Source organism: Phymastichus coffea, unplaced genomic scaffold (assembly GCF_024137745.1).
Source record: "Phymastichus coffea isolate CEN01 unplaced genomic scaffold, Cenicafe_Pcof_1.1 PCOF00125, whole genome shotgun sequence".
Classification (NCBI taxonomy): Eukaryota; Metazoa; Arthropoda; class Insecta; order Hymenoptera; family Eulophidae; genus Phymastichus; species Phymastichus coffea.
This window is the reverse complement of record NW_026706936.1, coordinates 404035-429855: the sequence shown is the minus strand read 5'-3', so window position 1 is coordinate 429855 and position 25821 is coordinate 404035. Positions and strand designations below refer to the sequence as shown.

The window sequence follows — 25821 nt, the reverse complement described above, 5'->3', positions numbered from 1 at the left end:
CACCACTCGAGCGGCCTCTCGCCCCATCGACCGGCGGCCGCGGCGGGCCTCGCGCCGCCTTCGCACGGCCGCTGGCTATCCGGCGCGCGGATTCGCCGGCCGAGCACTAATTCCGCGCTAATTCGTTTATCGGGCGCCCGAGCCGCTGCCATCCGACGCGCTGGACGGGCGCCGACGGCGACGAGCTCGACTGGCCGCGCGGCGCTCGAGAACGGGCCCCCGAACGGAGCGCCCGACTGGGACTGCAGCGAGTCAAGTGGCCCGAGCGCGGCACAAAAAGACTCGAGCTCTCGCACCGGCCGAGTGGCCCACAATGCGCCTTTGTTCGCGCTGCTCCCGCTCTCCGGAGAGCATCCTATTTTCCGCTTTCCCAAAGTCACACGCGCGCTGCACTACCGAAATAGCCACGCTAGGATGGCTCCGTTCTTCTCTCCTGCATTCTCTCGCCTCTTTCTCGAGAATCGTCGCGCGCGATTAGGAGCTCGGAGCTTTGGTTTTTTCTCACGTTGGCCCGGCAGTCGCAGGCGGCAGGCGGCAGCCGGCAGCCGGCAGCCGAGCGCGCGTATCGACGCCCGAGCGACGCGCGCGACGCGACTTGGCGCGAGGACACGAGCAAAGTGCCACTCGGCCGAAAACAAGCTGGGCGATAAAAAATTTTGACCACCTATCGGGCGGCGGACACGGCCTGCCACTTAGCGGCAGGGCTCCGCTCGAGTAAATCGCCGCCGCAGCTACTTGTTTTCCGTCAATCGGCCTCGATAACAGCGCGCGGCTCGCGGCTCGCGGCGCCGAATTAACGGCTTCTCCCTCGGCAGCTGGCAGCTTCTGTGCGCGCTACGTTGTTGCCGCACTGCTTGCAGCGCGCTCGGTTCGCCCATTCAATGTCTCGGAATTATCGCCAGTGTTTATTGACGATAAGCCGCGCGATAATGAAAGTACGTAATACTAGATTACATAGTTGAAGCGCGAGAGAGCGCGGCCAGATTAAATGTTTGCTCGGGCCTCGGCACTCTCGTCTTAATTCTTCGCCTCGCGGTCGCTCGCCTGGCTCGCTTGTTATTCCTTGGCAGCGGAGCCGCGCGGCGCGCACCTACACCTCCGCGCGAGACCCAGCGAGACTCGGAGGATCGGCAAACGTTTGCTCTCCCTCTCGCTCCGGCCGACGCTCGGCCGCGCTCTCGCAGCGCCGAGCCGGAGGAATCGATCGGGAGCGTAACGCGGCAAGCCGCGCGCGCTCGTCCCACGTGTCGCGCGGGTGCCGTCGCCGACCGGACGCTCGGGCGCCCGGCCGAAGGCGCAAACAGCGCGACGCTGTTATCGGCCGACGAACGATGGCTCGCGCGCGCGCTGCTCTGTCCGGTGGGCTCTCGGCGGCGAGCGATCCGCGGGGCTCGCGCTTGCCAGCGATCGTCGGCTAATTAATTTCGGTTGCGTAAGTGCGCACGAGCGGTGGCGGCGGCGGCGGCGGCGGCGGCGGCGGCGGCTAATCGATCTCGATCGCTCGTTACGCGGCGCGCGCGCGCGCGTGCACATCGAGCACGTAGCGCTGATAAGAGCGCGGGTCGGTCTGCGCCGGATCGCGCGTCGCGCGGGCCGAGCAGCAGCAGGCGCGTCAATTAGCATCTATCGCGGCACTGATTGCGCAAGATCGTCAGCTGGCGAGCAGTCGAGCAGCGCTGCCGCGCTGCCGCACGCTCGCGACGGCCCACGAGGCGGATCGCGTGCGATCGGCGATAAGGCCGAGAGCGACTAATGCGCTAATTACGGCGGGCAGCGCCGGGGCCGGCTGGCCGATCAGATTTTGGAAATCCGGCGGCTTCGCGGAAAGAGCGGCGGCGGCGGCGGCGGCGGCGCCCGATGCTTATCCGCGACCGCGGCCGCGGCCGCGCCATTAGCTCGCCCGACCCCGGCTCATCAACAATTAGCCGATTGCATAATCTGATGCGGCGCGCGATTAACGGCCGGATAATCGCTCGCCGCGGATCCGCGCTCTCGGCTCCTCGCTGCTCGTCTCCGCGCAGCGCCGAGAGCGAGACGGTGGCGCGCAGCGCGGCAGCGCGGCCGCCCGGCCAACTCGCTGCCCGCGGCTCGCTCGGCCGGTCGCGCCCGCCGAGCCGAGCCGCCTATCTTATCAATTAGCCGCGCAACTGGGGGCTCTCGCTTGGATGATGGACGAATAAAGATAAGCCAATAACAACAGCGATCCGCTCAAGTTTTTGACAAGCGAGTCGATCGATCGGGCTCTCGACCGACCGCTCGCTTCTTTTATTATTAAATATTTGGTTCTATGTGGCTAAGCAGCTGTTTACATTTATACAAAACACCAAGACTCCGGCGCAGCGCCGGCCGGCGCGCGCTCTATGTACAATTGCGATAACCTAGGCGCATGACGATGACACAGTGGAAGAGAGGAGAGAGACCAAGAAACACGACGGGGACGATTTATTTACAGGCGAGGGGCGTCTATGTACAGAAGGTGGGCCCCCGACGAGCTCAGTCGGTTCGGCCGCCGGGCTGCTGCGGCGCCAGCGGCGTACAGTTGGCGTGGGCCTGCGGCTGCAGCTGCGGCAGCATGCTCACCGGGTAGAGGGCCGCCGAGGCCAGCAGGCCCGGGTGCGAGCCGTACAGCGCCGAGTGCTGGCGCACCGCGCTCATGCGCAGCTTCTCGATCTCGGCCTCCTGCAGCCGCTTCGCCTTGGCGCGCCGGTTCTGGAACCAGATCTTGACCTGCAAGCAAGCGACGGCCGGGCGGTCAGCCGAGTGGGTGGGCGCGCGGGCGGCTGCGGCGACGGCGGTGGCGGCGGCGCGCGACCTACCTGGGTCTCGGTGAGGTGCAGCGACGAGGAGAACTCGGCCCGCTCGGCGACGCTCAGGTACTGGCGCTCGCGGAACTTCTTCTCCAGGGCGAGCAGCTGCTGCGTGGTGAACGGCGTCCTCGGCTTGCGGTTGGGCTTGTGCTTCCTCAGGTTGCACTTGATCTTGGCCGGCTCGCCGTTCTCTGCAAAACGGTCAAGTCAGTCTTCGAGCCAGTCGCGGCGGACGCGGGCGACGGCGCGGCGACGCTGGCCCGCGGCGGTTGCGCAAGCTGTTGTCGACGCGGCCGCGATAAGAGCCGGCGGGCTCGCTCGCGGCACGGCGCCGCTCGGCGGTCCGCGAGTCCCCGGGCGGCTCCGGCCGAGGCCCACGGTCTCCGAGCGAGCGCGCGCCGCGAAGCGGTCCGACGGCACGGCGAGGCGGCGCGCGGCGCGCGGCACGGCTACCTACCGTTCAGAGGCGCGTGGTGGGCGAAGTGCGAGGAGTAGAGGCTGGCGGCGACGGCCGCCGGGTGGCCGGCCTGCCAGAGCGCCGGGTGCAGCTGCGGCAGCGCGGGCAGGCCCTGCAGCGCGGAGAAGCCGGCCACGTAGGCCGGCGTGGGCGTGGGCCTGAGCGGCCGCGGCTGCGCGCCGCGCGCCAGCTCGGCGTCCAGGTCCTCGACGTCCACCAGGCTGCCCAGGTCGTCGGAGCAGTGCGAGGCGGCCTCCTCCTGCGAGCAGCTCTGCGGCGACTTGGGCGCGGCGCCGGCCGACGGGTCCCGCGGCGAGGGCGAGCGCCGCGGCTCGCCGGCCGCCGCGTCCTTGCTCAGGTCCGTCGGACTGTCGCCGAGGCGCAGGTCCGTCGCGCCGCACTGCTGCGCCAGCGGGTGCGCGCGCGCGGCCTGGAAGTGCTGCAGCAGCAGCTGGCCGTGGGGCTGCAGGAAGCCGCTCCTGTGCTCGCGCTGGCCGGCCTGCTTGCGGTCGTCGGCGAGCAGCGCCGCCACGGAGAAGCTGAGCCGCTGCGCGCTCGGCCGCAGCTGCTGGCCGTGCGGGCCGGCCTCGGCCGAGCGAGGACTGCTCGGAGCCGGTGTCAGAGGCGACGTCATCCTCAGAACAGTCATTGCTACGCCTCCGAGTGCCGGGACCGCGAGGCGCTGCTGCGGGCACTGCACACTCAACGCGGGATCAAGCCTGCCTCATTACCGGCACACCTCACGCGCACTTGTCTCGTCGGCTCGTCGCTCGTCGGCTCGTCGGCTCGTCGGCTCGTCGGCTCGTCGGCTCGTCGGCTCGTCGGCTCGTCGTCTCGTCGCAGCCGGGTCGGAGGAGGCGCGCGTGCTACCCAGGCGAGCTCGTGCCGTAGACTGACGCGCCTCGCCGCGCCGCGCCGCGCGGCGGCGGCCCGGCGGCCGCGGCGGAGGGGCGCGGAGGCGGAGCCCGCGGCCGGCCCGCCAAGTGGGCGGCGCCGGCGGCCGCGCTCCGAGGCGGCGGCGGCGCGGCTGCGGCGGCGCGGCTGCGGCGGCGCGGACGCAGCTTTTTGCCCGCGCGGACGCGGTCGCGGCCCGGCGCGACCGGGCGACCGACCGCGCGCGCGGCCGCGGAGAGGTCGATTGGCCAATTAGGCTCGGCGCGCCCCGGGTCGGCCGCGCGCAGCCAGCGGGTAATTGGCGAGCGCGCGAGTGCGTGCGCGCCGCATGGCTAGCTGCCGCTCCAATTTGGACGATTACCAGGGCAAACGATACGTTAAATAGATAGGACGGGCGCTCGGTCGCGTCGCGCTGCCGTAATGAGGACCACCCGACAGCGCGCGGAGCCGCGCGGCTATATCGGGCCGCGTCCGCCGAACGCCGCGCGCGGCTCCAGCGGTTGTTGTCCCCGGCTGCCTGGCGCGAGGCGCGCACAAAGGAATGCGCGGCCCGCAAATATGCCAGCAATCCTGAGCGACTGCACTCGGTCGCGCTCGCGCTGCGCGTTTACACAACCGAGATCATTACTCAGCGGCGCGCCTGTTGACTTTGCCCGCTGCCAAGACGCGCTGCCGCAATTAGCTGCGCGCGCGCGCGCGGGCTATCGCCGATCGGACACGCATTCTGCCAGCGCTCGCGCGCTATTTTGACGGTCCACTCGTGCGCTGCTCCTGCCGTTCGGGCCTCGGCGCGCCGTCGGCCACGCGTCACACCGAATTAGACCTGCTATTCTCAGAGGAGCGCGCGGCGGACGCAGCGCCGACCCATTGTCTCGGCCGCGGCCGCGGCCGCGGGCCGCGGGCGCCGATAAGCGGCCGTGCGACGCGGCGAGCGGCGGCGTGCGGCGGCGAGCGTCGGCCAAATTCAATTAAACGCCGCGAAATTGCGCGCCGGCAGGCGGCGCCCTGGCGGCGGCAAAAACGGGGAAATGGAAGAAGGGCGCGGGATGAAAGGACACAAAGGGACGCGCGCGAGAGATAGCGGTCTCCGTTTTCATCCCCCGGGCCGCCGGGCGGGAGGCGCCCCGCGCGCCAGACAGCAACTGCCAATTATTTTCTCCAATTAAAAGGCACCGAGCCGAGCTCGCGCGGCGGGCGCGATACACGTGTAGCGAGCCGTGTACGCGCGCCTCGGCTGCATTTGTACGGGACTGAATCTCGTTAGCGAGGGCCGCCGCCCGATGGAGACGTCTCGCGAGCTCGCTGCGCAACTTTGCCCGTCTCGCCGAGGCGCAGTGGCCGCGGCCGCGGCTCTCGGCTGCGAATAAAATCCGCGCGCAGCCGTCTCTCGCTTCTATTTTCTCATTTCCTCTGGCGGATTTGACGTTTGTTCGTCGACGGGGGCTGCGCGCTCTCGATATTCAATTATTGGGCGGATGCCCGGCGAACGGCGAGGCCGGGAAACGACGGCAGAAAGAGCGCCGGGAGGGGGCGGCTGGGCTTTATGCGAGAGCGGGAGCGGCGCGCACATGCAAATAGCGCTGCCGCGAGGAATCCGAAACAAACGAGCTGAATCGCCGCAGCGCTCGAAGCGCGCACCGCGCGAGACATCTTATTTCTGCGCGCCGAGCAGAGCCCGAGCAGAGCGGCGCGGAGCGGCGCGGAGCGGAGCGCGGCCGAGCCGAGCCGAGCCGAGAGAGATGTTATCGGATCGATATATGCATACGTGCCAGCGCTGCCTGCTCCGGTATAGCTTCATTAAATTTCATCTACTGCTACTGCAGCAGCGCCGCCGAGCCCCCTCCTATTCTTCAAAGTCAGCCGTTTAAAAATACGAGCGCATTATTTTATTTTTGCTAAAACTAAACAAGCAGCGCTCTCCCCCCGGCCAGCCTCGATCGCGAGCCCATGCATTATTCATCCGCCGCGCCACTGCACAGCTCCCATAGGCTGCCCGTGTGTACGCGTTTATAGCCGGAGAAATAATAGAATCAAACAGCATTATCACGTGCACGCGCGGGGCCGCTCGTGCGATTCGTCGCCGAGATAAATATTTGAGATTCCGATCGCGTAATGCGGGGAAACTAGCCGTGATCGTCAGTAAGCCGAAGGGCCGAGTGGACGGCTCGGCGCGCACGTGCGCGCCATGCGTCGGAGCGCCTAGGTGTCTGCGCCCGGGTCGCCCGCCTCGCCCGCCTCGCCCGCCGCGCCCGTCCTTCCCTCGGCCGAGCTTTCCTTCTCCGAGCCCGCGCGGCCGTGCGTCGCAGCGCCTCGCCCGCCGCCCAAATTAACGCGAGTCCGCGGCGCCGGAAGAGCTGGATAAATCAATGGCGAGCGTTTAGCATCTCGGCCGAGTGATCGATGATGCAACGCGCCGAGCATCAATCAAAATCAAAGCATTAGCGCCGCCGTCGCCGCGGTCGGCAGCACTTCCTCGTTTTTTCTGCCTCCTCTTTCAAACGCCGGGCCGCCGGCAAAAAGCCGGCTATTAACGGAGCCGTCGTAACCGCGCGCGGGCCGCGCGCCGGCCACCGGAGCGTGACGCGCGGCGCCAGGGCTGTCGTCGCGGCCGCTTCCTCCGCCCGAGGCGAGCCGCGGCCGCCGCGGCCAGGGCGCGCGCCGCGGACGAGGCCGGCGCGGCCCGCCCCCGCCCCTCGCCTCGTTAGCGGCCCGGCGCTGCTGACAGACGGTGCGCCGCCGAGCTGTTGGCGCTGCCGCCGGGCCGGGCGCGAACACGTGTTTCGCGGGCGTCTGCGGAGCTTCCCGTCGTAAAACGCGCGGGGGCACCGAGCCGCGGGGCCGGCGGCTCGCGGCCGCGGCTCGCCGCCCGGCATTCTCGCCGGCGACATCATCGATCGGCGGCGCGGCGGCCGGCCGTTCGGGGAACGGCTCCGCGAGCGGCTCGGCGGGCCCTTCCGCGAAGCTCGAGGCATTAAGATTCCGCCGGCTGCGGGGCCGACGGCGTCGCCAGGCAGCGGGCTCGCGCGCGAACGGCACGCAGCGGCGCCGCCGCTCGCTCTGCCGAAACCGGAGCGAGCGAGACGCGCCAGCAGCGATCCGCTAACAAACCAGACTCATTAGCTGCCGCTGCTTAGCCCTCGCGCAGTCGGTTTTTACGAGGGGCGCGCGACATTTGTAAGCAATACGCTTCCAAATGCTGCTTCCAAAAACAAACCGAGGCATGAGCGCGTCTGCGTCTCTAGCACCTCGCGCGGCCGCCGGCCGCTTTTTGCCTTTTTGCCTCTCTGCCTCTGCCTCTCCGCCTCCCCGCCTCTTCGCCGCCTCTGCCTCTTCGCCTCTGCGCCTCTGCGGCTCTTCGCCTCTTCGCCTCTTCGCCTCTTCGCCTCTTCGCCTCTTCGCCTCTTCGCCTCTTCGCCTCTTCGCCTCTTCGCCTTTTTGCCGGCGAGAGGCTCGTTTGCGTCGAGGCGTCGCAGGTTTGGCTCGCTCGTCACTCGCTCATATCGTCTATTAATAGCCGCGCAGAGGCGCAGTGAAATATCGACTGCTGCGCGGCTGGATTTTACGCTCGGCGGAGCCGCAAATAGGCGTCGCGGCGCGCGCGCAATATCGGCGCCCAATTAAGAGGTATGCGCGCGAGGCAACCTCGTCGGCCTCGGCTGCCCGGACTTTCGCTAATAGACGGCGCGGCGCGGCGGCGGCGGCCGGCCGGCCGGCGGATGAATTGATATGCCGCGTCACGGCGGCGCGACGCGGCGGTTGGTCCGCCGCGAGCGCCTCCCACGCAGCGCCCGATGCGCGCTCCAATTTGCTGCTAATTCGGTCGGCGAGCTCGGCGCGCGCGGGCTCGCGAGCCCTTCCCGGAACCCGCGCATCAACCACTTTACGGCAAAACCGACAAGCGACAGGCCGAGCGCGCTGCGCCCGCGTCGCGACAAATTTACTGCGGCAGCTCGTTAGCCGCGGCCGCGCCTCGCGCCCGGCTCGGCGCGAGTGGCCGGGGCCCGCCGCGGCCGCGGACCCGCGCGGCGCGCCAGCCAGCGCCCCGGGCCCGAAATAAACAAACACGCGCTGCGGCGCACCACCCAGTCAATTAAGAAGACAGCCGGCTCTATTAGGGAGCGAGGCTGTTTGCGGCGTCCCCAATGACGTACGACCCGCTCCAACTGCCGATTCTATTTTGGACGAGTGCAGTGCGCGCGCGCCGTCGCTGTCGCTGTCGGCGTCGCCGCCGCCGCCGCCGCCGCCGCCGCACGTGCTCCCGACGTTTAGCGCGAAATTCCGGCTGCTCGTTTTTTCCTCGGTTTTTTCCAGCTCCGGCCCACTCCAGTCCAAATTACGGGAGCACTCAGCTAGCTGGCGTCGCGGCGTCTATTTCCGTGTGGCGTTCCGTCTCGGCGAGCGGACCGAGCTCCGATCAATTAGCCGCGGGCAGAGCGCGCGCTGCATTTCGGCGGAGGTGTCACGCTGCGCGCTCGTCGATTCGGAGAGGCCCGTTGCGCCGATGAATGGCCGGGCGACGGTGTCGGGAGGTCCTGACAATGCGCGGCCAATGGGGCACAAGTGGAGAGCGAGTCCGCGGGCGCGCGCCTCCTACGCGAGAGGTCAACGCGTACCTTTTCTTCCCTTTCTTCTCCTCGGGCTTTTCCTTTGCCGTTGCCTCGTTCCGAGTTTCGAGTGCCCGCATAATTGCGATTTAAGGGCCCGGCTCCCAGCTGCAGCCGTCGAGCGAGGACCGCAGCCACAATGCCGCGGCCACTCGACGCGGACAATCGGCCAATCGAACGCTCGACGCCTCGACGCCTCGACGCCCAGCGCGCGGCTCGGCTCTGCCGCGGGCAGGATTCGCGGACGAGGAGCAGCAGGAGGCCACGCGCGCGCGGCACCGGGCATCGGCCGAAAATACTGGCCGATTTGGTTTTAACGACGAGCCAGACTCTTTGGCGAAAGCCAGCCGCCGAGATGTTGTGTTTCGGAGCCGAGCGCCTTACGGGGAAGTGGCGGTGGGGGCGCGGGCGTGATGCTCGAGGCTAGTTCTGGGGATCAGTTTCCAGGCCGAATAATGGCAAGGTGAAGTGCCGCGGAGAGAAGGGACGCATTGTCAGCGCGCCGAGGAGTCCCATAGCGAGCGAGTGCAGTCGGAGTGGCCGTAGCATCGGCGCGCAAGCCGTTTCTTCGAGTGGCGCGAGCTCATTGTCAGCTCGGCCTGACTCGGCCTGGCCCGGTCCTCTGAAAGGACCGAGATTGAGTCTCCGCTCCTTTCATTCGGCTCGCTCTGCTTGCTGCTCCCATAATATGCCATTCTTCCGCTGCGACTCTTGACTTTTTCCAGGAGCGAGCAGCTGAGCCAAACTGCAGCCTAATACGATCTAGACTATCGATCTTCCGCTTGGCTACCTACTCTCGGTCCATTATTCCTGCGAGCGCGCTCTTTCCCAAAAAATTGCCGCGGATAGAGACGCGACTGACGGATTTCATGAAGCTGGCCTCCTTTATTCTGGCGGTCGACAATGCGCCCGGCACCTCCAGCCTTATTTATACGTCTGTGACAGCCAAATCTGTTTGCCCATTTTTCGGAAACACACCGCGGCGCTGCGGCGTTGCGGCGCAGCGGCGAGGCGGCACAATGCCTAATATCCACGCTGATGCACTCCGAGCCGGCTCGATTGCTTTCCATTGGTTTCCAGTGGTCTCCCTTCGGGCCCTCGCGGCAGTCTCGCGCAGTCCCGCGCAGTCCCGTGGCGATCCCGCGACTCGGCGACTCGGCGACTCGGCGACTCGGCGACTCGGCGACTTTCACCGAGCCAATTGCGCCTGTTGTCGCTGGCCTCCCAGTCATTCGTCCTTTGATCGGCCGAGTATTAATTTACATTGAAAGTCGAGCGTCGCCTCGCGCTCATTGTCCAGGAGCGTGGGCCCGGCGCACAATGCGAAGATGGGCCGTATATTGCCGTACATTCTGCGCGCCTGAAAAGACGAGGCGGGGGAAAAAAAAGAAACAGAGCCGCGCGCGCTGGGCCTTTGTTGGCCAAAAAATATTCGTCTCGGCGCGCGCGACTCGCCGCCGGCCGAGCCGTTAGAGCCGCATTGACTCGGCCGAGTAAGTGCGCAGCGGCGGCGTGCAGGCTAAAGTGGCATCTAACGAACGGGGCGGGGCGAGTCCGATTGCGAGAATTACACCTGGTGCCCCCACCGCGCTCACCGGAACATGATTTAGCGCGCGCAGCTGGGCACTGTCGCGTCGCTCCTCGTCGGTCCTCGCCGGGCCTCGCCGGGCCTCGGCGCGGTCCTCCCGGTCCTCCCGGTTCTCCCGGTTCTCCCGGTTCTCCCGGTTCTCCCGGCTCTCCCGGCTCTCCCGGCTCTCCCGGGCGTCTCGGCTCGCCAAGGACGCCCGACTCGGCCACCGGCAGCAGCAGCAGCCTCCGCAAGGAGCTGCGGCTCGAAGGTGTGGCGGCTGAATAGGCCGTTGATTGGCCGCGCGCGAGTGTCGCCGTCTGTGTGGGCTCGTGCGTGCGCGGACATTGTTGTCGCGGCGTCGTCACGCGGCTCGGGAGGCCACACGCAGCCGCGATTTCGGGGCGTTTGATGCTGACGCAATTGAATTCCTGGCGAGCCTGGCTCGCGGGCCGCCGGCTCTGGCGCGATCGGCCGAATCAATGCGATGACTGGTCAATCCCGGTCGAGCCGCCTCGACAGATATATCGTTCCGCCGCTTAATGCTGATTAATTATGTCGTTAGCCGGCCGTTTTCCGACGTGCCGCGATCGAGCGCAGCCGCGAGCGAATAGCCGATCGCTATCAATCAAATTCCGGCTCTCCGCGGCGAAAAAGGGAAGAGCGCGAGCAGCGCGCGGCACAAAGAGGATGCAGCCAACTGGCGAAGGTGTCGATAAAATAGAGACGGCATAATGGGCCGCCGCGTTACTGCTCGTCGTCTCGCTCGTTTCTCAATGCCGCGCGCTGTACTTAAATCAAATTCAATTTGGCCCCATTCACGGATTAGCCTTAATAAATTGTTGGGCCAATTCATAAATCCAGCCGCGAGCGCTGGGCGTCGCAGCCTCGGCCAAGTCGGCGGACGAGCGACGCGTCGCATGCGGCGATCGGGCGCGCGTGATTAATGCGTCGCCGATGAGCTTTCGCGAGTGCGCGAGCTGCGCGAGCCGCGCGAGCTCCGCGCACCGGCCGCTCGTTAAGGGCAATTCGTTGACCGCGGAGCGCCCATTGACGGGCGCAGCGCGTCGAACGCGCCAGCGCCCTTCGACGCCGAGTGCCGGCCGCCTCGGCGTCGGCGCTTTATCGTTCCGAGAAGCGCGAGGCGAGGCCGCGCCGACGACGGAGGCCCAACTGCATAGCCCGAATTAATGCCGATTAAAAGCCCATCGTCGCCGCGCGTACGTCGATTTCTCGCCGAGCTGTCCGCCCGGCCGCAGTCGTGATTTATGCCATTGCGCTCTCTCGCTCTCTCAACTATTAAGCCGGCTGAGTCAGCGCGCAACAATTGTCGACTCCGAGCCGAGCCGATGTTCGGACTGCACTTGGCGCGGCCGTCCGAGCCGAGCGATTGATCGGCGGCCAGCCGCGGCTCCGCGCCCGTAATTAGGAGAGCGGCGGCGCCGAGTCGAATTCGGCCTCGCCAGGGCGTGGTGGCCGCCAATTGGCCTTTGTTCGGCTCTCGCTTTTTTGCCGGGCGCTGCGCCTCCGACTCCCGGAACTCGGTCGCCACGGCTAATTAGCGTGAAACTGCGCCCGATCGCCTCGTTTTTTCCTCCTCCCGCCCCCTTCGCCTCCCCCTCGCTCTCTCGATAATCATCGCTCGCCGCCAGTCGTACAATGCAGCGCGCGCCCGGATACGCGATGCGCGATGCGCGCTTGCACGCAGCAAAAAGCGGCCTGTGTTCGACGCGCAGTCGACTCGGCCTCGACGAGGCAGCTTCGGAAAGCCCGGCAGCGGCCGATGGACGCTAGATAAGCCGCGGCAATTAGTCACTGCCAATTAACAGCTGCTCAGACGGAAAACGACCGCGCGGCAGCGGCATCTCGAGTGCGCCGGAAGCGCGCGCGATCGGACGCGGGAGGCCGCGGCGAACAAGCGCGGCCGTTGTGGCGTCGACCACCGGGCGCACGGCCGAGCCGCCGCGGGGCTCGTCGAGTCTCGCGGCTGCCGCGCCGATTCCGGCTAGCGCCCGCGGACGGTTCCCGGTACGCGGGCAGCGGCTGCGCGCGTCCCGGCCGCGATATGCAGATGACGCTAATCGCGCGCGCTCATCGCGCCTGCCGCGCCGACGACATTGGCTTGGCAACGCCGCTGCCCATTAGACGCTGGCAGCTCGCGGATGCGCGCCCCGCTCCCGCGGAACTGGCGGCGGCCCCGGCGGCCCCGGCGGCCCCGTCGGCCGGGGCGCCCGACAATCGCACGCGGCCGACGGGCACTCGTCTCTGCCCCGCACCCCCCGGGGCTCCCGCGGCTCGCCGTATCAGCGCCGAGATGTAGGCGCGATAGGACGCACAAAAGACACGCGCTCTCGCACCCCAACTTGCCTTGCCTTTCTCTCTCTAATTTCCTGTCCTGAATTTCGAACGAGCCGAAATTTACACCCTCTGAAAGCCATCGTCGTTTATCGGCCTTATCAGCGGCCGCCCCCACCCACCTCGTCGCCTCTCCCTCGGCCCTTCTGGCTCCATTTTGCGCTCCCCCCCTCCCCCCGCTCGGCGAGCGGCGCGTCGCCCGCGTGCACTGCTCTCGCCGAATACCCGAATACCCGCTCGGCCGGGCGTGCTCGCCGAGCTCGAGAAACAATTTGTGAAAGCCAGCGAGTCGACTAAATTATAAGGCGATTCGCTCTCGAAATTGTCAGCAAGATATATGTGCAGCGCTACGGGCGGACGAAAAAACGGGCCTCGCTCATTGTCCCCGCGAGCGCCGAGTGTCGAGCTCCCATTATGTGATTGCTATGAATTTGCTATTAATGATAAATAAACACAATGGGTAGCCGTCGCGGCACATTAGCCGCTCGACTCTTACAAGCGGCTCGTTAAAGGGCGACGCTGTGTGCGATATTGTAGCCCGAAGGGTCGCCCCGCCGCCAGCAGCAGCTTGCCGGATTCTTTACGAGCGACACTCACCTCGGAACAATGAGCCCTCCACTCATTTGGCAGTTTGACACACGTTACCTGCGCGCGCAGGCGCTGCGGGCTTCACAATAACAACAACCGACCGAAAAGGAACGGAGAACCAGGAAATTCGTCTCGAGTCTTTTCCAGTCTCGAGCAACACTGCTTCTACTTGGCTTCATTCGCTTTGTACTTGTCCTTTGTCGGAGATTCCCAAATAGATGGCCCGAAACCAATTGTTTTTTGCTCTCTCCGCCTCGACTTTGCCGTCGACTAATTACTCGGCCGTTTGCCACTGGCCGAGGCACTGGCGTCAGCGCGCGACCAGCAAACAAGCTTGGCCTTTCGACTCGCGGCATTAAAAAATCAGCTGTCACCGCGGGACGCTGCCGAAAATAGTCGCGCCTGGATTTTTGCGAGGAGCTGCGCCCCGGAGACGCCCAGCCCGTCGCCAAATCCCAATTCCCAGTTGGCTCGAGCAAAGTGTCTGACGGCGCTGGCCTCTGCCGGACGGCCCACAGTTTAGCAAAATAATGCTGCTCGTTAGGCTCCAACAAAACTCGGCCGTGCAGGTGATGATGCGCTTAGGGCGAAGCCGCCCGCGCCGCGTCGTCCACCTCCTTGGGGAGGCGTTAGCCTGCACTGGCCGTTTTTTCAGATTAGCTTGAGCTTTGTTTGCACCTCTCTCTCTCTCTCTCTCTCTCTTTCTCTGACCTCGATCAGCTTGTGGAAAGAGGCGGATCCCCTTGGAAAATACTCGCTTGGCCGCACGCGCGATCCTAAAATATCAAACACGGGCCCCGACGACCAAAGGGATTACCGCGGCCCGGTCGACAAGTCGAACTGCTCCCATCCCTCGCCGACTTGACTTTTTTACGCGGGTAAACAAATTTCTAGCTGCAGACCCCCCACCTCGACTGTGTCCGCAATGCAAATTTACGCTACTACTTATCCGTTTTGCCTGCTCTTCTCAATTGTTCTCGCTATCGGAAATCAATCTCCTTCAACGAAATCCCTCTTCTCGGAAAGTTATTTTCCTCTGGGAAGCTGCTCAAAAAACATTCAACATCATCGCGCGGCACAAAACTTCGATAAACATCATTACTTTATCACTGACTATCGCTTTAGTTGCTCCGCTATAAGCAAAGACCACAATCATTCCTCTTCTTGTAACGAGAATTTTTTCCCTTGCAACAACAATCTTCTCGGTGGCTTGTTTGCTCGTTACTTGTTGCAAGAAGGCGCGTCATCTTCGTACAAGACTTTTTGAAAATGACTACCCTCTCGTTGATAGGCACACTTTTCTTTAGTGCTATTTGTGACAGTGTCAAATATTTTTACTTCCGAGGGATAATGCCTTCGTCATTTTGAAATTAGTCAAAAAAATCATTGACCAATTGAGTCTCATTTGATGAGAGAAAAGTGCTTTTACAACATGAATTCCTCATTCTGTAAGACCATTGACTGTTTAAAGAGGATAATCTTGAGACAAGACAATTTGTTTTTTAGTACGGCAGTCGCAGCAACTAAATGCATCGTAAAAGCGAAGCACCAATTTTCAAGTAAATTTATATTAAGAATTCAATTTCTGTCTCAATTCTTATGGTACTTACTTTACTTTATTTTGTCATACTCACGATACTTGACAGCAATTGGTCAACATATAATTTTTTTCTTATTCAACAAATACTTTCTCTTTACAATGTTGCTATGTTTATTTAATCAGGTTTCTTTGCATCGTCGAAAATGCAATATTTTACTAATACATAAGTCATGTTGTTAATAATTATACCTTTATTTGTATTTGAAAAATCAATACTTTATTTTTAGATGCATTGTGTTTATATTTGGAGCAGCTGGAGAAATAACAGCACGGGTTCTATTAGCGTTACTTTGTTGACACTGTACCTTCACATTTTTAGTTCTAGTTCTTAGCCTTCGCGAAGAGGGATTATCTGTATTATCAGTTCGAAAGGTTGAAAGTAAAATTTCTGATTTATGTGCTCCAATTAGATTAATGCGTTCTCACTCATTGAACGCCAATGAGATACCAAATTTTCTGCAACATGAATTAAGGGAAGTAAACTTTTCTGAAATATTTTCAAATTTCTTTTTATTTTCACTCCACTTACTAAACACGTTTTACAGGGCATACTTAATGTTTAACCTTTAGAGGGCGGGAAAACCACTATAGTGGCTCAAAATAGTTTCTCGTGTTAGTCTGTAAAATAAGTTACTTCTGGGATTTTTTGGCATACTGATTACGAATTGGATGTTATAAGTCAGAAATTACGAAACAACCATAAACCAACCCCAAAATAAGGGTAAACTATTCTTCTAGTCGCGAAAAAAAACTTTCTATAGTATAAGGGAATGTGAATTTATTTTCTGATGTAATTTTGAACGCCTAATCGAATTCCAAGGTAAAAATTACGAAAATACCATAAAACACCCGAGGGTACTATCTTCCAGTGCCAAATAAAATAATTTTTCAAAGTGTCAAATTTAGCATCACCCCTGGGACGGGAAAGCCACTATAGTGGCTCGACCATCGATCGGCACTTCACATGTGAGTATTCTCCGATATTAGACACACATATTATGCATTTTCTATAGAAAATACTGAGCAGTTAAAAATTCCAAATCCCCGTCCTCTAAAGGTTAAGCAGCAAATCAAAGTTTCATTTGGTTTTTTAACTCACTAGTGTTGTCAAGCTCACCTCTCGTTTATATTAACATTCAATTTCATGCTTCAATTAAATTAAAACCATTATAAAATACACTACATAGTTCTATGCTTTGACTGTCATGCTTCATCTGTTTCCATGTAAATCTAGCAATTTTATAAACAAATTGTTTTATAAACAAATTATTTATAATAAAACTGGCACTCAGTTATTAAGGTTTCGGCTCGTTTGGAGTAGTACTTTTCGCAAACTATATTTTTTAATTTTTACTTCTAGCAACGTAACTGTTATCTTTTACCAATTCATCCATGACAATTTTGAGGTTATTTTTCCATATATTTTCATAGTATTTTATTTTATGAAATATTCAATCAGTTTATGATTCTCTTCAATGCTAATGATGTCTATTCGAAACTAAACTTTGTAACAAAGATGTTCAATAAATTTATATGCCTCAAGAATAAATGTAATTGAAGAGCATTAAAAATATTTTATCATATTATTTTAAGGTTAGGCCGTTGAGTGAATGTGGACGTTATTCTTTTTTAATATCTACAAAGCGTCTTATTTACTTTTTATATACTCAATTAATGAATATAAAATCGAAGTAAAACGACTCGAGATACTTATTAGCAGAAATTTGCTGAACATACGAGCTGCTGCGCTAATATATAATATTATTATATATCACTAATTCCAGTACACGTGCATATACACACACTCATGCTGCCACGCAGTGGTAGCCCACGTGACTACGTTTCCGCCAATCAGATTACCAATAAAATACCTTCACTCGGCAGGCCATTACTTTTTTATATAGGAAATAGAAATTTAGGATTTTGCAGAAGATGGATTTTATGCATCGACCTTATATTATTTTTAAAGTTTAATCATCTCATATTTTCACGAATTTATCGTGCCAAAGTTTCTGTACAGTTTGAGAATAAATGCATAAAAAAACTTTTTGAATATCTTATACAATAAAAAAATGGATTATACCATTTCTCGTAATTAGTATTGTTTTGGGATTTGTTAACGTATTTTATTTAGAATTAAAACGTAAAGCTGAGTGCTTCTTTACAATGCTATTTTACAATGACATTATTTCTGTTTTGGCCTCATAAGTTAATTTTGTCAGCTTTCAAAAAAAGGCCGTTGTTTCCATATCTTAGCCTCGCTTGCGTTTCAATTGTCTGTTACTTCTTAAGCCAAGAGAGGCGAGAAAGGAAACGGTTGATTGTCGGTATTATAGTGCACTAAACAGAACACTTGGCTTGAAACGCCTCATATTTGTAATTAATTTTCAATCTGATTTTTATCACCCACTTTAGTAACGATGTGTACATAAATTTCTTTTAATATGGCAATGTCGGCTTACGTGTTCATTATGAAAAAATCGTTGTTAATTGAGTTTTAAAATACTTTCAAGCCAACTATGAGTACTCAAAGTGAGCGAATAATCGAATGTGGTAAAATGTAATAAGGTAAAAAAGTTTTCAAGAGCAATATTAAACGTCAATCGTACAATCTCTTTATGACTTTGACTCTTCAATGAAGTAGTTCTTGACAGCTTGTTCATGGGGTATTAAGTAATAAGAAAGTGTTTTTCATTCTTCCCAACATAAGAATTTTCGACGATGTTTGTTCGAAAGATGCAAATATGCGACTGAAATAAGCGTAATGGTTCTGTTGAAAGAATCGAGGCCAACTGTTTGTAAACTACTGTAAATTGCTTTGGCTATATGCAAAGCAAATGTTGTACTCTAATCGATGAAACAAAAACATTTGTAGAACTACTGGGACAAACCTTCTATTTGGAAGGGATTACTTGGACATATTGCTTGTAAATAATAGTCCTCGTCAATTGAAAGCTTTTTGTTACTTTGTATGCGTCATCAAGAAGAGAATTACTTTAGTTTGTTTAATTAATCTTGGAGATAATTTTTTTGCAGATAATGCTACTAACCTTTGCAGTGATTGGGTAAGCTGCAGTACGTAGAATTGCATTGAATTAACAGGATTGACATATCTGTCGCTTTTCGTCACACTTATTTTTGCAGTAACGCTCAAAAAATAGCTTTGCAAAACGGACGTGGAGTGGTTTGTAAAACACTGTCGGTCGATCGAACCAATGAACTACGAACGTTATGTAAAAGCATGCATGCCAGGTGTTACAAAGAAGCGAATGAGAATAAAAACTCCTTTGCGACGAAGCGACGAAGTGACTGCACTTTTGAAAGTATGCATTGGTTGATATCAGTGCGAGTGCGCATTGCGAGTCTACAATAGGCTCGCAAGTGCAATCGAGTAGCAAAGATGACTGTGACATTGCGAGCCGTAAAATTGAAAAACGAGAGTGCGGAACTAGTTTGTGGACAGCTGTGTTTGTCAGATGAAGCAGCGCGGCTCTTTATGAAGCTCCAGCCCGTAGGAAAGAAGCGAGGTGAGCGAGCGTTTATCGGAGTTGGGAAAGGTTTGCTGATGTCCGCGCAGAGCGAGGCCTGTCTTTGTCGCTTGCGTTGAAGCCGGCGCGCTCAACGGACGAAGCGTAGAATATCATTTACTGTTTGAATAAGCTTCAACGTCTGCGAGGACAGTGCTGCTCGAGTGGATTTTGGTAGGAGGTGGCGATGAAAAGCGCAATGGCTCTAATGAACGGGGCTGTGTTGGTGGACAGAGTGGAAAGATGAATCGATAGGCGAGTACGCGAGCGGCCCTTGGGCCTCGGCGGCTTTGAAGTGCACGGCTACCGAGCAGCCAACGCCGACGCGCTGCCTTTTGTCGCGCGCTCGAGGATGCGCGCGTCGGGGCTGGACCGTTCCCAGGCCGAGATGACGATGATGTTCGAGGAAACGTTAAAAGTCAATCGATTAGCGTCAGCTTATTAGGCGCGAAGAATTAGAGAGGGAGAGAGAGAGAGAGAGAGAGAGAAGTGACGCTTGCAGGCAGGCAGGCGAGAGCCGGACTAATTCAACGTTAAATACACTCTAAATCTCTGTCAGCGGGCTTTATAATGCCGGGCCGAGTGTGTACGTGCGTGTGCGCGGAGCTCGCCGAGTGGCTATAAGGTGGCGGCCTACAGCCGGAGAGATAGCCCTTTTGCAGGGACGAGCCGGCCGAGGAGCGTGCGTGCGCGCCGAGGGGAGCCACTCGAGCGTGAAACGCCCAGCTAAACGCCGTTCAAATATGAAAGCTCATTTCTTCCCCTGCGCGCGTATAAAAAGAGCATAATGGAGGCCACAGCCAGATAGCTGTACATAATGAGGTTAACGCCGCTTCGCGCCGAGCCGAGCGAGCTCTCGAGTGCATCTGCCGCTCGCCGCTGTCGCGCGCGCATAGACCATTAATCCTGGCTAAACGACAGCCATTTTGTAGCGGAGCTGCGATTCAGCCGAGTCACTTTAATAGACTGCGCTGCAGCTTGACACCTCGCACTTTCGCACGGCGAGCGGCGGCGAGCGGCGACGGCGGCGGCGGCAGCAGCGGCGGCGGCGACGCCAAATTAATTGCTCGGAGCGCGAACGACTCGCATCTCGGCGGCTGGCCGAGTGGCCGAGAGGCCGAGAACGCGTCTACCGGCGCGAGATTTGCCTAAGCGGATTCGCCAGGCGCGGACAATCGATAATCCAGTCGGGGCCATTGTCTGGCCGGGCGAGCGCCGACTGCGCCTCCCGAGCGACTCGCAAGCCTCCTTTTTATCGCGTGTCTTCCCGTAATTTCCAGTCTCTCGCTCGCCGACGCCGAAGAATCAATTTCTTTGCCCGGCTCGGCCCGGCCCGGCCCGGCCTTTTCTGCTGTCGAGCTCGACGTTAACGAAGAAATGTCTTTTCCTCCGCGGCCCCGCCAGACTCTCGCCGGCAGCGTAAATTCCGGCCGAGTGACGTGCAAAACGCCGGCTCCGGCGAGCGAGCGCGAAGGCCGTGCGCGCGGCCGCCGAAAGCGCAACGGGCCCCGCGCGCCGCGACCCGCCGCTAATCAATCGGCCGGCGGGAATTAGACAATTAGCGGCGCGCGGCCGGGCGGCGGGGGGCGGGCGGGCGCTCCCCGCCGCCCCTCCCGGGCGGGCGCGGGGGGCGCGGCGGGGAGCGCGCGGCGCGGCCGCGATTGGCCGGGCGGCGCGGCCGGGGGGCGGGCGGCGCGAGCCGCGGGGGCGGCGCTCGCGAGCCGCGGCTCGGCGGCGTCGCCGGTAATCAGTGCCGTTTCCGAGGCAGCCCGCTGCGCTGCCGCTCTCTCTCCCGCCAGCCGCGGAGAGACGCACCGAGAGTCGGCCAGCGCCGCAGCGCCGCAGCGCCGCAGCCGCGCTCTCGACGGCGGCAGCACGCGGACGCGCCCGCGCCGGAGCCGCAGCCCGAGCCGCGGCCGCGGGCAGACGAGGCGCGAGTGCCCGAGTGCGCGGTGATGAGTGAGCGCGCCGCCGAGCCAGGCCCCGAGCGCGACACGCCACCCGCGAGCAGCAGCAGCAGCAGCAGCAGCAGCAGCAGCAGCAGCAGCGCCAGGCCCGCGGCGATGCGCGCCGGCCGATGAGCGGCCCGGGCATGCAGCAGCAGCCGGCGCCGCCGGCCGAGGCGGCCAGCGAGCGCGCGTCGCCGCCCGCGGCCGGGCTCAAGGCGCCGCGCCAGGCCAAGATCAGCTTCAGCGTGGACGCGCTGCTCAGCGGCACGCGCCACCGCGAGCGCGGGCACGCCGAGTCGGCGGCGGGCGGGCCGCCGGCGCAGCGCATCGCCGCCAGGGACTTCAGCCGCGCGGGCTGCTCGGGCCGGCGGCTGCTGCGGCGCGAGCCCGAGGAGCGCGCCAGCGACGACAGCGCGGACGAGCAGGAGCCGGGGCCGGCGGGGCCGGCGGAGGCGCCGGGGCCGGAGGACTCGCGCTGCAGCGAGGAGGACCTGAACGTGCTGGACTCGGACGACAGCTCGGGGCCGGCGGCGCCGGGGGCGGCGGGGGCCCGCGCGGGCGCGCTGGTGCACCCGCAGCCCATCCACGCGGGGCTGCCGCGGGCCTTCGCGCAGGGCCCGCCGGCCTGGGCCGCCGGCGCGCCGCCCGGCTTCCCGCACGCGCTGGCCGGCTTCGCCTGGCTGCCGCCACCGCCGCACCCGCACACCCCGCACAGCCCGCACGGTGCGCAGCTGTACGGCGCCCACGGCCACGGCGCGGCCGGCAGCCCCAACGGTAACTAGCCTCATTAGCGCGCGCGCCACGGCCATGTTTGCCGCGGCGACCAGTCGGACGAGCTTTCGAGGAAGCCCTAACGAGCTGCCGGCGCGGCGCGCATGCGCCGAGCCGCGGCCGACGGGCAGCGCGGCGCGCCGTCGATCGCCCGGCGCGTCTCGCTCGGCGCGCGATAGCGTCTGCGAGGCGCGCTTTTTAATTGAATTTATCTGGCGGCGGCGCTGCGCGCGCCGAGATAGTCGCGGCGGCGCGAGGCCAGTGGCCACTTAATCTCGCGGGGCCAGATAGCGGGCCCGCGGCCGGCCGACGGGCCGGGGACGCCGCGGCGGCGGCCGCGCGTCGCCCGGCAATTAGCGGGCCGCGCGCGCGCGCCTACGCGCTTGCAGCGCTTATCGGGCCGCTCAATTGCGCCTATCATCGATTCTCTCGCCTGCGCGCGATAGGCTGTTTGTCTGCGGCGAGCGCGCGAGGCAAGTGCCCGGCCGTATCTAATTAATTCGCCCGATAAGCCCGCCAACTTAATATCGCGGCTCGCTCGCTTTAATTAGCCGCGCCGCGAGGCCTATCGACGTTCGTTAGCTACGCTCTTGCAGCTCAATCGAGCGAGCCGGGAGGGCGGGAGGGCGGGAGGGCGGGAGGGCGGGAGGGCCGGAGGGCCGCGGGACTCGCGAGTGCCGGCCGATTATGGGCGCGACGCGAAACGAAGATTCGCTGGAATGCGCGCAGGCGATCGACAGGCTCGCGCGTTTTTCGCGCGCGAACGGGTATGCAATCAGCGGCGAGTCCGGTCAGGCCGAGTCGAGACTCATTCGAAATTCGCGCTTTTTCCAGCGGCCGCCGGGCGTGTGATGCTCGACGAGCCTGATGGGAAAGGCGCTGCTTCCGAGAAAGAAATCTTGCGGGACCGGCGGTCGCGCGGCTGGCCGTATAAAGCGCGAGTGTGAGGCCAAGTGTGCCGCGCCGCCGCGTTCGCGCGCGCCCGCCGCTGATAGAGTCATAGGCCCATAATGCGCATATTACGCGGATGCAAAAAGCGGCGTGCTTGTTAGGCGGCGAATATTGCTGGGCTTTTTTCCGCGCGAGCGAGCCGAGCCGGCGCTGGAATGCCGACGGTTAATTGCCGCTTATCAGTTTTTCCGCAATCGGCATCAATAAGTCAGCAGCGCCGATGTTTATTTGCGGCGGATTTTTGCCGTGCAGTTTCTTCAATGAATTGAGATTTATCGCGACTGTCAATAAGCGCTTTTTGCGCGCGCCGCCGAGCCACCGAGCCACCGAGCCACCGAGCCGCCGAGCCGTCGAGCGAGCGGCCAACCGACCGACCGACCGACCGACCGAGCAGCGCTCCGCCAGTCGGGGTATTTGTCAGGGGATATTGTGTATAACATCGCGGCGATAGCGCTCGAGTTTTTGCCGCGGCCGGCGCGATAACACATGTCAGCGAACAATGCCGCCTCCTCGCCGTCGCCGCCGCCGCCGCCACTCGAGTCCGCGGCAATCGCGAGCGCGCGTATCGAGCGCGGCCTCTCCGACCGCTCGCATCCATCAGGCCTTTTTGCCGGCAATTAAACACTGTCAATTAATCCTTGATCCGCACGTCAATTACCGATGAAGACGTCGCGCGCGCGCGCGAGCGCCCGGCAGGACGCGCCGCCCGGTTTTTGCCCAGCCCTCGGCCGGCCGCCGGCGGCTCCTGGGCCGCGTCCTCCGACAGCCTTATCGCGGCCCGGCCCCCGCTGGCAGTCGGCCAGGCGCCTGACCAGAGCGCGACCTTGTTGCAGGCGATCTGAGACTGCCGGGGCCGAACGCGGGCCCTGTGCGGTGCACGCTGCGCAAGCACAAGCCGAACCGCAAGCCGAGGACGCCGTTCACCACGCAGCAGCTGCTCTCGCTGGAGAAGAAGTTCCGCGAGAAGCAGTACCTGACGATCGCCGAGAGGGCCGAGTTCTCCTCGTCGCTGCACCTCACCGAGACCCAGGTAGGCAGGCGTGCGCGACCGCGTCGCGCCGTCGCGCCGCGAGTATCGATTGCGCCCGCGCGCCGGTCCAGCGCCTTTTTCATTCGACTTCTCGCTGGCTCGGGCTAATTGCGCGCCGACTATCGATTCGCCGGCGCGCCGACGCAGCGCGCGCTGCCGCCGGGCGGCCTCGCCGCTCGACGGCGGCTCCGACCGCTCGCCGGGTCGCCGGGCCGCCGGACCGGGCCCGAGCGGCCAGGCGAGCCGCAGTGCAGGTGAATGAGGCTGGTGTGAATTGGCTGGTTGCAGGTGAAAATCTGGTTCCAGAACCGGCGCGCCAAGGCGAAGCGGCTGCAGGAGGCGGAGATCGAGAAGCTGCGGCTGTCGGCGCGGCCGCTGCTGCACCCCAGCTTCGGCTCGGGCCTCATGTTCTCGGGGGTGGGCCCGGCCGGCAGTCCGGCGGCGGCGGCGGCGGCGGCCGCGGCCGTGCCGCCCTTCATCGCCGCGGCGATGGCCAGGCACACGCACGCCGCCGCGGCCGCGGCCATGTTCATGGCGCCGCCGCCCTCGCACCGGCCCTGAGCTCGCCCCGGTAGCCCCTTTGATCTCAGCACTGTGTACATAGTGTAAATAGCGGCGGCGGAGGCGCGGCCGCGGCGACGGCGTCGCCAGCGGCGACCGAGTGAGCAGCGTGTACATAGGGCTTGTGTAAATACTTGTAAGTAGCCACGAGCGGGCAGGCAGCAGCGAGCGAGTCTGTAAGATAAGCTGCCGAGAGCTGGGCATAGCGAAATAAAAGTGATTTGAATACACAAGAGGTTGTTGCTTGTTGTTTGTTCCCTGCGCGCGGCCAGCCCAATAATTCTTCATTAAGGAGGCTGATTCGGTCGGCCCACCGGGAAAGTGGCTCTAATTATCGGCTCTCGAAAGCGAGCCGGCCAGAAAAAAAGCAGCGCGGCTCGACGCGAGCGGAGGAGCCGGAGATGGTCCAGATCGCTAGCTGCTTCTCAGGACTGTTCGATCAAAGGAGCCTCGCCGCCCGAACACGTGAACAGGAGCGAGCGAGAGATCTGGCCCGCGATTAGGCGCGGAGCCGAGCGGATCGCCTCGGCGCGGAGGGACGCCCGTCACATGCAGATCCGCGCGCACAAGGCTGATCGGCGCCGATCATATTTATTCCGGAACGAGCTATTTTAATTGAGGCCGCGCTCATTGTATTCCGCCAACGGGCCGCTGCGTCGCGCTCGGATCCGCCGATTAATTAAAGAATAATTTCTTCTGTCGATACTTGGCGGCGGCGGCGGCCAATTATGGGCGGCGATGCGCGCGGAATACGTAATAGCGGGTCGCGTCGAGCGCGAGGCCTGTTGGGCGCGCGGGAGCCGATCGATAGCGCGCGATGGCCCGTTTTCAAATTTGTTGCCAGGCAGCGGCCAGCGAACGGAGGACTGCAGCCGAGCAGTGTCGCCCGCTCTTACTTATGTTAATTAGATTATTTATTCGGTAGCGAGCGGCGGCTTATCGGCCTTTCTCGGAATCGGCCCAGCCACTCGGGTATTCGGCCGTTACGCCGAGCCGTGTCCGCCATTGTCGAGCGCGGAAACATGATTAATGGCGCGCCCGCGCGTCCGACGAATCAATAAGCAAATGAGCGAGCGCGGCGCTCGGGCGCTGGCTCGCGGATCGGCCGGATCGGCCGCGTCGGCCGCATCAGCCGGGGGCCGTGCGGACGCGCAGCGCGCGCACCCGCAGCCGCTCGGTTTATCCAAATTAATTGGTCGTAAATTAAGCGGCGCGCGCTACCTGAGAAAAAGGACAGCGGCGCGCTCGCGCATCGACACGCCATTACGCACGGCGCGCCGGCTAATTTACACGGCGCACACGCGCGCCGGATTAGCCGGCCGGCCGGTCATTTTCCACTTTTCCAGTGGCCGGCGGCCCATTGTCCGCGCGGCGCTCGGCCGGCCGGCGCGCACGCTATTAAAATTCAGTAGCGGCCGCTCGTATATTTCGGCCTTTCGGCGAGCCTTATCGGCGCGGCGCGATCTGCCGCCGGGGAATTCCGAATTTCGGCTTTAATTGCGCATAAACTGTAGATCTGCTGCGGATCGGGGCGCGCGCAGCGCGGCGGAGGAAAGCCGTCGCGCGCTTCGGCCGGTCGATTAATTAGCCGCGCGGTCGAGAGCGAGAGCCAGCGGGCAGCGCTCGGTCCGCGCCGTCGCGGCCGCGGAGGCTCGAGTTCGGGTTCGGGGCGGGCAATTAGTCGATATTTGAATGCGCAAAAAGTCGGACTCTCGTTATATCGGGCGCGCGCATCTCTGAAAAAGGACGCGCTCGGCACCTTGTTAGCGCGCCGACAATAACTCGGACGTTCACCTGCGCGCTCTGACGCGCGCGCTCTCTCGCAGGCTCTCGCGGGCTCTCGCAGGCTCTCGCAGGCTCTCCCAGGCTCGCCGGCTCGCATCGCCGCTGCGAGCGAGCGCGACAAATGCAGCGGGCGCGCGCCGAGAAACGAGCCTCCGCTGGGGCGCGCGTAGTCATAGCGACAGCAACGGCACAATGGACTTTCGGGGCCGATTGACGCGGCGAGCTAATTAAACGATGCCCGATGCACGAGGCCGAGGGCCGGGGACCGGAGCTGGCGCGGCTCGGCCTGCCCGGCGAATATAATGGCCGGGCGTTCGTGGAACTGCGAGGAGACTGCGAGGAGCGCGCGCGAGCATCGTCGGACCACACCTAGCA

The 25821-nt window shown here is 61.3% G+C and overlaps 2 protein-coding genes across 3 annotated transcripts; one reads left to right on the top strand and one right to left on the bottom strand.

Moving 5' to 3' along the window:
• Window positions 1–2251: 2251 nt before the first annotated feature.
• Window positions 2252–4141, bottom strand: LOC131671403 (homeobox protein MSX-2-like). Its single transcript, XM_058947789.1, has 3 exons — window positions 3265–4141; window positions 2817–2998; window positions 2252–2727 (listed from the first exon to the last, which is right to left on the bottom strand). The coding sequence occupies exons 1-3, from the start codon at window positions 3911–3913 to the stop codon at window positions 2494–2496; spliced, it is 1065 nt and encodes a 354-aa protein (XP_058803772.1). The 5' UTR covers window positions 3914–4141; the 3' UTR covers window positions 2252–2493.
• Window positions 4142–20169: 16028 nt separating this feature from the next.
• Window positions 20170–23882, top strand: LOC131671398 (homeobox protein MSX-2-like). Of its 2 annotated transcripts, none has more exons than XM_058947784.1 (3): window positions 20170–21122; window positions 22904–23100; window positions 23407–23882. In XM_058947784.1, the coding sequence occupies exons 1-3, from the start codon at window positions 20477–20479 to the stop codon at window positions 23659–23661; spliced, it is 1098 nt and encodes a 365-aa protein (XP_058803767.1). In that variant the 5' UTR covers window positions 20170–20476; the 3' UTR covers window positions 23662–23882. The 2 variants fall into 2 exon arrangements, with proteins under 2 accessions (XP_058803767.1, XP_058803766.1); XM_058947783.1 differs by having other exon boundaries at window positions 23389–23882.
• The last annotated feature ends 1939 nt before the right edge of the window (window positions 23883–25821 follow it).

Bases quoted from the DNA above. Each gene is read 5' to 3' on its own strand.
- LOC131671398 (XM_058947783.1), top strand. From the start codon at position 20,477: ATGAGCGGCCCGGGCATGCAGCAGCAGCCGGCGCCGCCGGCCGAGGCG. The intron at 21,123-22,903 runs GTAACTAGCCTC...ACCTTGTTGCAG, and splicing joins CGCGGCCGGCAGCCCCAACG to GCGATCTGAGACTGCCGGGG. The intron at 23,101-23,388 runs GTAGGCAGGCGT...GGCTGGTTGCAG, and splicing joins TGCACCTCACCGAGACCCAG to GTGAAAATCTGGTTCCAGAA.
- LOC131671403 (XM_058947789.1), bottom strand. From the start codon at position 3,913: ATGACTGTTCTGAGGATGACGTCGCCTCTGACACCGGCTCCGAGCAGT. The intron at 2,999-3,264 runs GTAGGTAGCCGT...ACCGTTTTGCAG, and splicing joins CCACCACGCGCCTCTGAACG to AGAACGGCGAGCCGGCCAAG. The intron at 2,728-2,816 runs GTAGGTCGCGCG...GCTTGCTTGCAG, and splicing joins TGCACCTCACCGAGACCCAG to GTCAAGATCTGGTTCCAGAA.